Source organism: Lolium perenne, chromosome 3, assembly GCF_019359855.2.
Source record: "Lolium perenne isolate Kyuss_39 chromosome 3, Kyuss_2.0, whole genome shotgun sequence".
NCBI classification, from domain to species: domain Eukaryota; kingdom Viridiplantae; phylum Streptophyta; class Magnoliopsida; order Poales; family Poaceae; genus Lolium; species Lolium perenne.
In genome coordinates this window covers 298,999,523-299,014,109 of record NC_067246.2, presented here as the reverse complement: position 1 = coordinate 299,014,109, position 14,587 = coordinate 298,999,523, and the positions used below count along the sequence as shown (strand labels likewise).

The following is a 14,587-nucleotide window of genomic DNA, read 5'->3' as shown; positions in this document are numbered from 1 at the left end:
CAAATTTGTTTTGTTATCATAAGTTGTGCTGAGTTTCAGTAATAGTTGTTTCATGTATTCATTTGTATCTTATTCTTTTATAGTTGGCAAGAAAGCGGAACAAGCTCTCAATCGATGACCGCTTCATAGCAATAGGCGAGGAATTGGCGGGATTTTTCCTTCGGGACGTCATACCACAACTCGCAGAGCACCACTATGAATGAAGATGTACATGTTACATATATAGTTGACTCGAAGAGTACCACTATGCTACATGTAATAGACATATATAGAGTACGCCTCGGAGAGCACCACTATGCATGAAGATCGATCTTCATGCATAGTGCTACTTAATTTGCGATCTTATGCAATAACATGTGTGTTATATTATATGCACCAACTTGCTATGCATCATCTTGATCTTCATGTACTACCTAAACCCAAACGCGTTTCTGGTGCATCGACGCGATATGAAACAAACCGATATCCCTAAACCTCTCCAAAACCCTAAAAAGCCAATTCTCTGCCGCGGCACAGATTTGGGCAAATTCCCTGCCGCGGGGGGAACCTTTGGTACCGGTTCGTATTACCAACCGGTACCAAAGATCCTTAGCCCTGAGCTCTCCTGGTGGCCCACGTGGAGGCCCCTTTTATACCGGTTCGTAAGCAACCGGTACGAAAGGGGGGGGGCTTTAGTGCCGGAAGTTTTATACCGGTTGCAAAACCGGTACGAATGCCCCTCTGGAACCGGTACGCATGAGAGATTTTCTACTAGTGGTGGTGCATGCGGGAGGCCGCGGCGGCGGAGCTGCTTCGGGAGGCCGCGGCTGTGGGCGGGTCCCAATCTGGGCCTGTCGGGCCATGCGGGGCGTGGCCGTTGTTGGCGCTGGGCGGCGTCTCCGTTGTGGCGCAGAGGCAGCGCGGGGCTGCCCATGATCCTGGGCCGGGTTGGCAGTGCGGTGGCGAATGCGGGTGCGCGGGGAGCTCATGTCTTCGGGCTTCGGCGTTCGTCCTCGAGCCCCGTGTCGGTGTTGGTCGACGTCCCCTCTATGTGGCGTTCCGACGGCGCCCACGGTGCTCTTCGGTGGTGCTTCGTTGGCTACAGGCTGTGCAGCCCGCTGCGCGGCGCCGGCTAGAGGTTGGCCTGGAGGTTGCTGCAAGAAGACGCGTGTTTCAGGCTGCGGGGCGGGGTGCGTACGGTGGCTCTCCGGGGGTCGCGTTGCGGCGGTTGTAAGTGGTGGTTTGTGTCGGTCCTTGTTGGGCGGGCGCGAGGTCTTGGGACTCTTCGCTGGGCGAAAGCTCTGTCTTGGCGGCCGGTCAGGACCGACGACGGTGACGCCCGTGGGCGCCGCATCCTTCTTGAAGGCGTCGTCGAAGCGGGTGTTTCTTGATCTCCGCCCGGGTTCTCCGTGGGAAACCCTAGATCCCTCGCGGGATCGGGCGTGGGCGGCGCTCTTGTGTCGCTTTGCCTCTTGGGGCCTCGCTTTGGACGTCCACCGGACAGGGAGACTTGTGGAGTGTTTTGGTGGTTCGGCGGAGGCGGGTTCGTCTTCAGCCAGGTGGGGCGCGGCCTTGGGGCCGGCGTGGTAGTTGGAGCGGTGGCTCCGGTCGTTCGCCTCCGCCGATTGCGTTGAGGTGTGGTGTCGGCCTGGTTGGTCGTCGACCCGTGTGGAGCGCAACTTCGGGGCTGGCGTGTGATGTCGCGTTGTAACGGTTTTTCGACTAGTTTTCCTCATAAACGGGCCAACTCTTTTCTCCGCAAAGCTTTTGTCTCGTTTCAAAAAAAAAGTACACGTGGGACCGACTCCGACAATATGTAAAAGAAGGAGGAATGCAACACCGAGGATGGCCCCTCATTTGAGCGGGAGAAGAAAGACAAGCAGGAGGACAATGAGTGGGGCATTCCGCATTCATCCGTCCAACGGGAAGGGCCCGCCTCCACCAAGCAGCCCGTACTCGTACTACATGTGATTGATGGAGAAGTCTCCCGGTTTTCAAATCCAAAATTAAGCTTTGGCCTACGAAGTTGAGATTCAGTAGCAACTAGAATGGGTCCATTGTCAGTTTTTCACTAAGAATAATAGGCAGATTGAAAATAAATTAGTATCGTGGAAAAGAACCCACCATGCAACAAGCCTTTCAAACACACGGATAGAAGTAATCGTTTATTTGTTCAAGTGTAAGCAAGACAACTGAAACTCAGATCAAGAAGGCCACATTGCTTAACATAGGAATTAAAAGCACACGTGTGGTTTTTATTTGTATTAACAAAGGTAAGCTAGTTATACAGATGTCCAATTACAGATCATAAAGCAGGTATAGCAACCTTGCCATTATTGTACAGACTTCGACACCTCAAGCATGTACTATTATGCAATTGCGACAGAAGATCAATCTCACAGTGTAGCAGGAGTGTAAAGAAAATCTTATAGTACGGGGCAGGAAGATCTATAAAATGGATATGAAAACTTTTCTTCCCAATACTTATGATTTGATTTGTGCCCTTCACTCATCTTCGTGTTTGGAGCTTTTAATTCTTATCGTCAGAAAGTAGATTGACATACTGCCGAGTGAGCAAATCAGTGCACATGGTCACACCATTGCATCTATTAGGCTCGATGTTGTTGGTCTTACAATCTTGGTCAGTTTCTCGCTGAGAAGTTTCTACTTCTCTCTTTGAAACTAACTCATGTAGATACATATCCGTTGAGAGGTCACAGAAACAGTCTTCATGGGTATGAATCGTATGATGTAAACGAGTCCGCATTGTTTGGCCTGACAGCAACTCCACGTACCAGGATGCGCAAGAGTTGATCTGAGCATCCGACTGCTTTCCAATGGTCGGAGATGAGATTATTCGTCATGTCAGAGCTATCATGGAACATGTGGAGCAAAGGCCGGCATTGTGCAACCTTTGCTAGCAATCCAAAATGCCACATTGCTTCGACAGCATGAAGAGGAAGCACCTCCTCTGTAGTCGCTCGTCAATCTCGGAAACCATATAAGCGGATTCCTCAACTTCAGCCACCTTCAGTACAGCTTGTAGCATACATGTTAAGAGAGAACCGGCACACAACCAACCTCCATCAGCTGCATAGTTTGACTGTGCATGCCACTGTCTGAGCCCAATACTTGAGCCTAGCTTTCACTTCCTCTGGATCATCACCTATAAAAGCAAATAGTTGCTGATCAGCCATGAGCAGTAGGTCATTAATAGAAGAAATCAATCAGGAATTAGAATCTCGGGATGAAATGAACAGAAAATCAAACAGATAACAATAACATGCTTTGTGCTGCTGGGGTTCTGCATAAAGAGAACTAGAAAAGTCAGGATAGCAAGATTAACGCCTTTTCATCAATTTTGTATCTATTTTCTGAGGATAAATTATGGATTTGGAGAGCAGAACATGGTTTTCAGTGGGGATATCTTGCTTTGCTTTGTCCTGAAGCTTGTCTTGCAGAAGACAGCTCGTTCCTACTAAGTAAAGTGACATCAATGGACAAGGCACATGTTCAGTTTCTTTTTGCTTGTGCCATGACAAAACTTCGATGCAACTTCAGTTGGGGATTTCCAACATGTAGATCTACCAAATGATAATACTGAGAATACTACTCCTTCCGTCCACAAAAGGATGTCACAACTTTGTCTAAATTTGCATGTATCTGCACAATAAAACACGTCTAGACACATGCATATTTTGACAAAGTTGAGACATCCTTTTATGGAAAGAGGTAGTAGTATTGATTCCCCCCTTATGCTCAAGCTTTTCGTTCCATGTGGCATCAAACTTGGATGTAACCAAAACCGTAAGATAGACAACGGCAGAAAAAATCAGAAGATTCTTGGAGTATATACCATCCTAACCTTTTGTGAATGATCATAGAAATGGGTTACAATTCTCCACGCCAAACATCTTACATACTACACTATGCACAAGCACCATCAAGACAAACTGAGAAACAGAAATTATGAAAATGACTTGACTCATATCCTACCAAGACTTGGAGAGGGCTATGATAAGCCAGAACGAATCAGTTGTATGACTTAATATATTTTTAGTTGATTGCCTCAAATTTACCTTATTCAATTATCCCCTAATAATTACAGATGCAACTTTGTAACTTCGTAAAAATACAACTAGCGCATCTAACAAATTAAGGAAACTGTTGTTAATAAACAAGCTTCAGTAGAGAACAGGGATGATCAAAGTAAGAAAATCTGGATGCATATTTTTTTGGTACAAGTATTCAGCATGAACGTATTATATTTGAAAATCCATGTGACAGTGTTCGAATTCATGACACAGCCGCAGTATAATTATACCACGGTGCAATCCACGCAGGATTTAACAAGCAAGGTAATCCGATCCTATGAACCATAGTTTACCTCTAATCGTCCCAAAATCAGAGAGTTCTTCAGACCAAAACAACAGAGAGGAAAAGCTCTCACTTTCGCATCATCCAAAATCGAAAAACGTGAGCAGCCAGAATGATTCTTACCAGGTCCGGAGATCTTCCAGTTCGGGATGGGCGCCGCCGCCGCTGCGGGCTCCAGGTCCAGGTGCCCCGGCGCCCTCTGCTCGTCGAGGAACCTCCGCGTCATGGAGTAGCAGAGCTCCAGCCCCGGCAGCGTCCCGCATAGCTCTGGGATCTCATGGTAAGCGAATCCGAAGCCGAGGTCGAGGCAGCCCTTGAGCTCCTCCAGGTCCTCCTCCGTCAGGCTCCTGGTCCTCCCCACCACCGCGCCGCCAACAGAGGCCGCCCCCTCGAGCATGACGCAGCTACCGGTCCGCCGGTTGCGGGGCTGCCGGCCGCTGCTTCTGCTGGTGCTGGCGGTGGAGGAGGAGGACGGCAGCTGCGGCTGCGAGGAGAAGTAGGAGGTGGAGGAGATGGCCGCCATTTTCTCTTGCGTTTGTTTGCTGCTTCGATCGGTTCGATTTTGGCTTCTGATGAATGGTGAGAGTTTGTTGTGGTTTGCTTGGGGTTTTGGCTTATTTATAGACTGCCAGGTGATGGCAGCTGTACTGGTCTATTTTCTAGATTTGTTTTAGGTGATTTGCTTGGGTTTTCTATTTCGTAGATGTCTCTAAAAAATAGGGAGCGTGATTTTCGTTTCGATGAGCTGCGCGCCTCTCTCTAAAAAAAAAACTGAACGAAGAAACTTTCTCTGTTTTAGCCATTGCCTCGCTGGTCTTTGTAGTTCCATGTACTATGTGGCAGACAAGGGATTAAGAGCATCTCCACTCGTCTCCCCGACGAGACTCCCGAGCGACGTTTTTTCCATCCGGACGGTGAAATTCGGTTCAGTCGCGTCTTCGGTTTCTCGTTTTCGTCCAGATTTGGCTCTTCATCCATCCGGCGAGCCCACGCCATCTCCGGTCCCCCGGGGAGCTATCGGGGAGTCCGGACGAGTGAAAAGCAGGGAAGGGCCCGATCTGTCGGCGACTGGACACACGAACCCCACCACCACCTCGCTCAAAATTCCCCCCCACCCCTCAAATCTCTCTCGCCGCCGGCACCACCCCGCCGGCTTGTTGCCCAGATTCCGCCGTCCCTCCTTCCCACCTGCCTATATTCCGCCGCCTTTCGACGACGGCCTATCTGCCTGCCGCCTTTCGTCGTTCGCGTCTCGGCTAGCCTCGACCACACCCGTCAGGTGTTCGTCTATTTGCCTCGTCGGCCATGGACTCGGACAAAGAGGAGGAGCAGATGTTCGTCGAGCTTATGCGAGAAGAGATGGCAGCCGCCGTCCAAGACGAGGAGCACATGTTGATCCTCGGTTGCTTATCAAGCATGTACGCAGGGGTGGCAACTGGGCGACATGGTGGGTCGGCACTGATACGTCTCAAACGTATCTATAATTTCTTATGTTCCATGCTACTTTTATGATGATACTCACATGTTTTATACACATTATATGTCATTATTATGCATTTTCCGGCACTAACCTATTGACGAGATGCCGAAGAGCCAGTTGCTGTTTTCTGCTATTTTTGGTTTCAGAAATCCTACAAAGGAAATATTCTCGGAATTGGACGAAATCAACGCCCAGGGCCTTATTTTTCCACGAAGCTTACAGAAGACCGAAAGGATTACGAAGTGGGGCGACGAGGCAACGCCACGCCAGGGCCGCGTGGCCAAGGGTGGGGCTGCGCCGCCCTGTTGTGTGGGGCCCTCGTGTCGCCCCTAAACCTACCCTTCCGCCTACTTAAAGCCTTCGTCGCGAAACCCCCGGTACCGAGAGCCACGATACGGAAAACCTTCCAGAGACGCCGCCGCCGCCAATCCCATCTCGGGGGATTCAGGAGATCGCCTCCGGCACCCTGCCAGAGAGGGGAATCATCTCCCGGAGGTCTCTTCATCACCATGATCGCCTCCGGATCGATGTGTGAGTAGTTCACCCCTGTACTATGGGTCCATAGCAGTAGCTAGATGGTTGTCTTCTCCTCATTGTGCTATCATGTTAGATCTTGTGAGCTTCCTATCATGATCAAGATCGTCTATTTGTAATGCTACATGTTGTGTTTGTTGGGATCCGATGAATATGGAATACTATGTCAAGTTGATTATCAATCTATCATATATGTTGTTTATGTTCTTGCATGCTCTCCATTGCTAGTAGAGGCTCTAGCCAAGTTGATACTTGTAACTCCAAGAGGGAGTATTTATGCTCGATAGTGGGTTCATGCCTCCATTAAATGCAGGACGATGTGACGAGAAAGTTCTAAGGTTGTGGATGTGCTGTTGCCACTAGGGATAAAACATCAATGCTTTGTCTAAGGATATTTGTGTTGATTACATTACGCACCATACTTAATGCAATTGTCTGTTGTTTGCAACTTAATACGGAAGGGTTCAGATGATAACCTGAAAGTGGACTTTTTAGGCATAGATGCATGCTGGATAGCGGTCTATGTACCTTGTCGTAATGCCCTGATTAAATCTCATAGTACTCATCATGATATATGTATGTGCATTGTTATGCCTTCTTTATTTGTCAATTGCCCAACTGTAATTTGTTCACCCAGCATGCTATTTATCTTATGGGAGAGACACCACTAGTGAACTGTGGACCCCGGTCCATTCTTTACATCTGAAATACAATCTACTGCAATACTTGTTCTTTACTGTTCTTCGCAAACAAACATCATCTTCCACATTATACGGTTAATCCTTTGTTTTCAGCAAGCCGGTGAGATTGACAACCTCACTGTTACGTTGGGGCAAAGTACTTTGATTGTGTTGTGCAGGTTCCACGTTGGCGCCGGAATCCCTGGTGTTGCGCCGCACTACACTCCGTCACCAACAACCTTCATGTGTTCCTTGACTCCTACTGGTTCGATAACCTTGGTTTCTTACTGAGGGAAAACTTGCTATTGTATGCATCACACCTTCCTCTTGGGGTTCCCAACGGACGTGTGTTAACTGCACGCATCAAGCTCTTTTTCTGGCGCCGTTGACGGGGAGATCAAGACACGCTGCAAGGGGAGTCTCCCACATCCAATCTCTTTACTTTGTTTTTGTCTTGCTTTACTTTATTTTATTTGCTGCTTTGTTTGCTCTTATATCAAAAACACAAAAAAAATAGTTGCTAGTTTTACTTTATTTACTGTCTTGTTCTCCATATTAAAAACACAAAAAAATTAGTTACTTGTATTTACTTTATTTAGTTTGCTTTATTTACTACTGCTAAAATGGGTCTGTTGAGAATACTAAGTTGTGTGACTTCACTAGCACAAATAATAATGATTTCCTATGCACACCTATTGCTCCACCTGCTACTACAGCAGATTTTTTTAAAATTAAACCTGCTTTACTAAATCTTGTTATGAGAGATCAATTTTCTGGTGTTAGTTCTGCTGATGCTGCTGCCCACCTTAATAATTTTGTTGAACTTTGTGAAATGCAAAAGTATAAGGATGTAGATGGTGACATTATAAAATTAAAATTGTTTCCTTTCTCCTTAAGAGGAAGAGCTAAAGATTGGTTGCTATCTCTGCCTAGAAATAGTATTGATTCATGGACTAAATGTAAGGATGCTTTTATTGGTAGATATTATCCTCCCGCTAAAATTATATCTTTGAGAAGTAGCATAATGAATTTTAAGCAATTAGATAATGAACATGTTGCTCAAGCATGGGAGAGAATGAAATCTTTGGTGAAGAATTGCCCTACCCATGGACTAACTACTTGGATGATCATCCAAACCTTCTATGCATGATTAAATTTTTCTTCGAGGAACCTATTGGATTCAGCTGCTGGAGGTACCTCCATTACTTTGGAGGCGGCAACAAAGCTTCTTGATAATATGATGATCAATTACTTCGAATGGCACACTGAAAGGGCTCCACAAGGTAAGAAGGTAAATTCTGTTGAAGAAACCTCCTCCTTGAATGATAAGATTGATGCTATTATGTCTATGCTTGTGAATGGTAGATCTAATGTTGATCCTAATAATGTTCCTTTAGCTTCATTGGTTGCCCAAAAAGAACATGTTGATGTGAACTTCATTAAAAGTAATAATTTCAACAACAATGTTTATAGGAATAATTCTGGTAACAACTATAGGCCATATCCTTCTGCTAATAGTAATGGTTATGGTAATTCTTATGGGAATTCTTACAATAATAATAGGAGTGTACCCCCTGGTCTTGAAGCCATGCTTAAAGAATTTATTAGTACACAAACTGCTTTTCACAAGCTTGATAAAATTGATATTCTTGCTTCTAAGGTTGATAGACTTGCCTCTGATGTTGATCTTTCAAAATTGAAAGTTATGCCTAATAAGGATTATGATAATAAAATTGTTACTACAGCAAATGCCATCCAAGTTCGAATTAATGAAAATATTAGATTGATGGCTGAATTGCATGCTAGGTGGGAAAGAGAAGAAAACGAAAAACTTGCTAAAGAGAATAATGTAGATAAAGTTTGGACTATTACCACCACTAGTAATGATAATGCTTCACATGTTGCTACACCTCCTACTATCAATGGTAAAATAATTGGTGTTGGCAATGTTTCTACTCCTAGTGCAAAGCGTGCAAAATTGCCTGAAAGCATAAAAGCTGCTGAAACTGTTTGTGATAAAACTGCTGAAATTTTTCAAAATATTGGGGATAATGATCCCATTGCTGTAGATCATAATGGTTTAGATTTTGATGATTGTCACATCTCTGAAGTTATAAAGTTCTTACAAAAACTTGCTAAAAGTCCCAATGCTAGTGCTATAAATTTGGCCTTTACAAAACATATTACAAATGCTCTCATAAAAGCTAGAGAAGAGAAACTAAAACTTGAAACTTCTATTCCTAGGAAGTTAGAAGATGGTTGGGAGCCCATCATTAAGATGAGGGTCAATGATTTTGATTGTAATGCTTTATGTGATCTTGGTGCAAGTATTTCTGTTATGCCTAAGAAAATCTATGATATGCTTGACTTGCCACCATTGAAAAATTGTTATTTGGATGTTAATCTTGCTGATAATGCTATAAAGAAACCTTTGGGGAGGATTGATAATGTTCGTATTATGATTAACAATAACCTTGTCCCCGTTGATTTTGTTTTCTTGGATATTGAATGCAATGCATCTTGTCCCATTATATTGGGAAGACCTTTTCTTCGAACTGTTGGTGCTACCATTGATATGAAGGAAGGTAATATTAAATATCAATTTCCTCTCAAGAAAGGTATGGAACACTTTCCTAGAAAGAGAATGAAGTTACCTCATGATTCTATTATTAGAACAAATAATGATGTTGATGCTTCATCTCTTGACAATACTTGATTCACACTTCCTGCGCCTAGCTGAAAGGCGTTAAAGAAAAGCGCTTATGGGAGACAACCCATTATTTTACTACAGCACTTTTATTTCATATTTGAGTCTTGGAAGTTGTTATTACTGTAGCAACCTCTCCTTATCTTTATTTTATTGCATTGTTGTGCCAAGTAAAGTCTTTGATAGTAAAGTCAATACTAGATTTGGATTACTGCGCAGGAACAGATTTCTTGCTGTCACGAATTTGAGTATAATTCTCTGTAGGTAACTCAGAAAAATCTGCCACTTTACGTGCGTGATCCTCAGATATGTACGCAACTTTCATTAAATTTGAGATTTTTCATCTGAGCAAGTTAAGTGCCCCAGAAAAATTCGTCTTTACGGACTGTTCTGTTTTGACAGATTCTGCCTTTTATTTCGCATTGTCTGTTTTGCTATGTTTGATGGATTTCTTTGTTACATTGACTTTCAGTAGCTTTGTGCAATGTCCAGAAGTGAATGATTATGTCATTTCTGAATATATGAATTTTCAATTATGCACTAACCCTCTAATGAGTTTGTTTCGAGTTTGGTGTGGAGGAAGTTTTCAAAGGTCAAGAGAGGAGGATGATACAATATGATCAAGAAGAGTGAAAAGTCTAAGCTTGGGAATGCCCCCGTGGTTCATCCCTGCATATTTTAAGAAGACTCAAGCATCTAAGCTTGGGGATGCCCAAGGCATCCCTTCTTCATCGACAACCTATCAGGTCACCTCTAGTGAAACTATATTTTTATTCCGTCACATCTTATGTGCTTTACTTGGAGCGTCTGTTTATTTTTGTTTTTGTTTTTGTTTGAATAAAATCGGATCCTAACATTCTTTGTTTGGGAGAGAGACACGCTCCGTTGTTTCGTATGAACACATATGTTCTTAGCTTTACTCTTAATGTTCATGGCGAAGGTTGAACTACTTCGTTCATTGATATATGGTTGGAAACAGAAAATGCTGCATGTGGTAATTGGTATAATGTCTTGAATAATTTGATACTTGGCAATTGTTGTGCTCATATAGATCATGTTTAAGCTCTTGCATCATGTACTTTGCACCTATTAATGAAGAACTACATAGAGCTTGTTAAAATTTGGTTTGCATGATTGGTCTCTAGAGTCTAGATATTTTCTGGTTAAGGTGTTTGAACAACAAGGAGACGATGTAAAGTCTTATAATGCTTACAATATGTTCATATGTGAGTCTTGCTGCACCGTTTTATACTTGAGTTTGCTTCAAACAACTTTGCTAGCCTAGCCTTGTATTGAGAGGGAATTCTTCTCGTGCATCCAAATCCTTGAGCCAAAAACTATGCCATTTGTGTCCACCATACCTACCTACTACATGGTATTTCTCTGCCATTCCAAAGTAAAATACTTGAGTGCTACTGATACGTCCCAGACGTATCGATAATTTCTTATGTTCCATGCCACATTATTGATGATATCTACATGTTTTATGCATACTTTATGTCATATTTATGCATTTTCCGGCACTAACCTATTAACGAGATGCCGAAGAGCCGATTCTTTGTTTCTGCTGTTTTTGGTTTCAGAAATCCTAGTAAGGAAATATTCTCGGAATTGGACGAAATCAACGCTCAGAGGCCTATTTTTCCACGAAGCTTCCAGAAGACCGGAGGACTTACGAAGTGGGGCCACGAGGCGCCGCCACAACAGGGTCGCGCGGCCCAGGTGCTGGCCGCGCAGCCCTAGCGTGTGGGGCCCTCGTGTGGCCCCCTGACCTGCCCTTCCGCCTACATATAGTCTTCGTCGCGAAACCCCCAGTACCGAGAGCCACGATACGGAAAACCTTACTGAGACGCCGCCGCCGCCAATCCCATCTCGGGGGATTCAGGAGATCGCCTCCGGCACCCTGCCGGAGAGGGGAATCATCTTCCGGAGGACTCTTCACCGCCATGATCGCCTTCGGAGTGATGAGTGAGTAGTTCACCCCTGGACTATGGGTCCATAGCAGTAGCTAGATGGTCGTCTTCTCCTTATGTGCTTCATTGTCGGATCTTGTGAGCTGCCTAACATGATCAAGATCATCTATCTGTAATGCTATATGTTGTGTCTGTCGGGATCCGATGGATAGAGAATACTATGTTATGTTGATTATCAATCTATTACCTATGTGTTGTTTATGATCTTGCATGCTCTCCGTTATTAGTAGAGGCTCTGGCCAAGTTTTTACTCTTAACTCCAAGAGGGAGTATTTATGCTCGATAGTGGGTTCATGCCTCCATTAAATCTGGGACAGTGACAGAAAGTTCTAAGGTTGTGGATGTGCTGTTGCCACTAGGGATAAAACATTGATGCTATGTCCGAGGATGTAGTTATTGATTACATTACGCACCATACTTAATGCAATTGTCTGTTGTTTGCAACTTAATACTGGAAGGGGTTCGGATGATAACCTGAAGGTGGACTTTTTAGGCATAGATGCATGCTGGATAGCGGTCTATGTACTTTGTCGTAATGCCCAATTAAATCTCACTATACTCATCATATCATGTATGTGCATGGTCATGCCCTCTCTATTTGTCAATTGCCCGACTGTAATTTGTTCACCCAACATGCTATTTATCTTATGGGAGAGACACCTCTAGTGAACTGTGGACCCCGGTCCTATTCTTTTACATTGAATACAATCTGCTGCAATACTTGTTTTACTGTTCTTCGCAAACAATCATCTTCCACACAATACGGTTAATCCTTTGTTTACAGCAAGCCGGTGAGATTGACAACCTCACTGTTTCGTTGGGGCAAAGTACTTTGGTTGTGTTGTGCAGGTTCCACGTTGGCGCCGGAATCCCTGGTGTTGTGCCGCACTACATCCCGCCGCCATCAACCTTCAACGTGCTTCTTGGCTCCTACTGGTTCGATAAACCTTGGTTTCTTACTGAGGGAAAACTTGCTGATGTGCGCATCATACCTTCCTCTTGGGGTTCTGATACGTCTCCGACGTATCGATAATTTCTTATGTTCCATGCCACATTATTGATGATATCTACATGTTTTATGCATACTTTATGTCATTATTATGCGTTTTCCGGAACTAACCTATTGACGAGATGCCGAAGGGCCAGTTGCTATTTTCTGCTGTTTTTGGTTTCAGAAATCCTAGTAAGGAAATATTCTCGGAATTGGACGAAATCAACGCCCAGCATCTTAGAATCCCCGGGAGCTTCCAGAACACCCGAGAGCCGCCAGAGAGGGGCCACAGGGGGCCCACACATGGTGGCGGCGCGGCCGAGGAGGGGGGCGCACCGCCCTAGTGTCTGGTGGCCCCAGACCCCTTCTGACGCCGCCCTTCCGCCTACTTAAGGTCTCCGTCGCGAAAACCCTAGCACGTTCGACGAAACCAGAGAAAACCTTCCAGAGCCACCGCCATCACGAAGCCAAGATCTGGGGGACAGGAGTCTCTGTTCCGGCACGCCGCCGGGACGGGGAAGTGCCCCCGGAAGGCTCCTCCATCGACACCACCGCCATCTTCATCACCGCTGCTGTCTCCCATGAGGAGGGAGTAGTTCTCCATCGAGGCTCGGGGCTGTACCGGTAGCTATGTGGTTCATCTCTCTCCTATGTGCTTCAATACAATAATCTCATGAGCTGCCTTACATGATTGAGATTCATATGATGATGCTTGTAATCTAGATGTCATTATGCTAGTCAAGTGGATTTTACTTATGTGATCTCCGGAGACTCCTTGTCCCACGTGTGTAAAGGTGACAGTGTGTGCACCGTGTGGGTCTCTTAGGCTATATTTCACAGAATACTTATTCGCTGTTATGAATGGCATAGTGAAGTGCTTATTTATATCTCTTTATGATTGCAATATGTTTTGTATCACAATTTATCTGTGTGCTACTCTAGTGATGTCATTAAAGTAGTTTATTCCTCCTGCACGGTGTAATGGTGACAGTGTGTGCATCGTGTAGTACTTGGCGTAGGCTATGATTGTGATCTCTTGTAGATTATGAAGTTAACTACTGCTATGATAGTATTGATGTGATCTATTCCTCCTTTCGTAGTGTGAAGGTGACAGTGTGCATGCTATGTTAGTACTTGGTTTGGTTATGTTGATCTGTTATGCACTCTAAGGTTATTTAAATATGAACATTGAATATTGTGGAGCTTGTTAACTCCGGCATTGAGGGTTCGTGTAATCCTACACAGTTAGTGGTGTTCATCATCCAACAAGAGGGTGTAGAGTCTAGCATCTATCTATATATTCTGTTATGTGATCAATATTGAGAGTGTCCACTAGTGAAAGTATGATCCCTAGGCCTTGTTCCTAAATACTGCTATCGCTGCTTGTTTACTGTTTTACTGCTTCTTTACTTCCTGCAATATTACTACCATCAACTGCACGCCAGCAAGCACTTTTCTGGCACCGTTACTACTGCTCATATTCGTTCATACCACTTGTATTTCACTATCTCTTCGCCGAACTAGTGCACCTATTAGGTGTGTTGGGGACACAAGAGACTTCTTGCTTTGTGGTTGCAGGGTTGCATGAGAGGGATATCTTTGACCTCTTTCTCCCTGAGTTCGATAAACCTTGGGTGATCCACTTAAGGGAAACTTGCTGCTGTTCTACAAACCTCTGCTCTTGGAGGCCCAACACTGTCTACAAGAATAGAAGCACCCGTAGACATCAAGCACTTTTCTGGCGCCGTTGCCGGGGAGGAAAGGTAAACGGCACTCACACACCGGATCCCGGCAACGAAGCACTTTTCTGGCGCCGTTGCCGGGGAGGAAAGGTAAAAGGCATTCATACTCCGGTCCCAGGTAACT

The 14,587-nt window shown here is 44.7% G+C and overlaps 1 protein-coding gene across 1 annotated transcript; it reads right to left on the bottom strand.

The window, feature by feature from the left end:
* Positions 1-2,211: 2,211 nt before the first annotated feature.
* On the bottom strand, positions 2,212-4,927 carry LOC127345019 (uncharacterized). The gene is made up of 2 exons (XM_051371417.2): positions 4,480-4,927; positions 2,212-3,145 (listed from the first exon to the last, which is right to left on the bottom strand). Exons 1-2 carry the CDS (start codon positions 4,877-4,879, stop codon positions 3,066-3,068), a joined length of 480 nt encoding a protein of 159 aa, XP_051227377.1. The 5' UTR covers positions 4,880-4,927; the 3' UTR covers positions 2,212-3,065.
* Between the last annotated feature and the right edge of the window lie 9,660 nt (positions 4,928-14,587).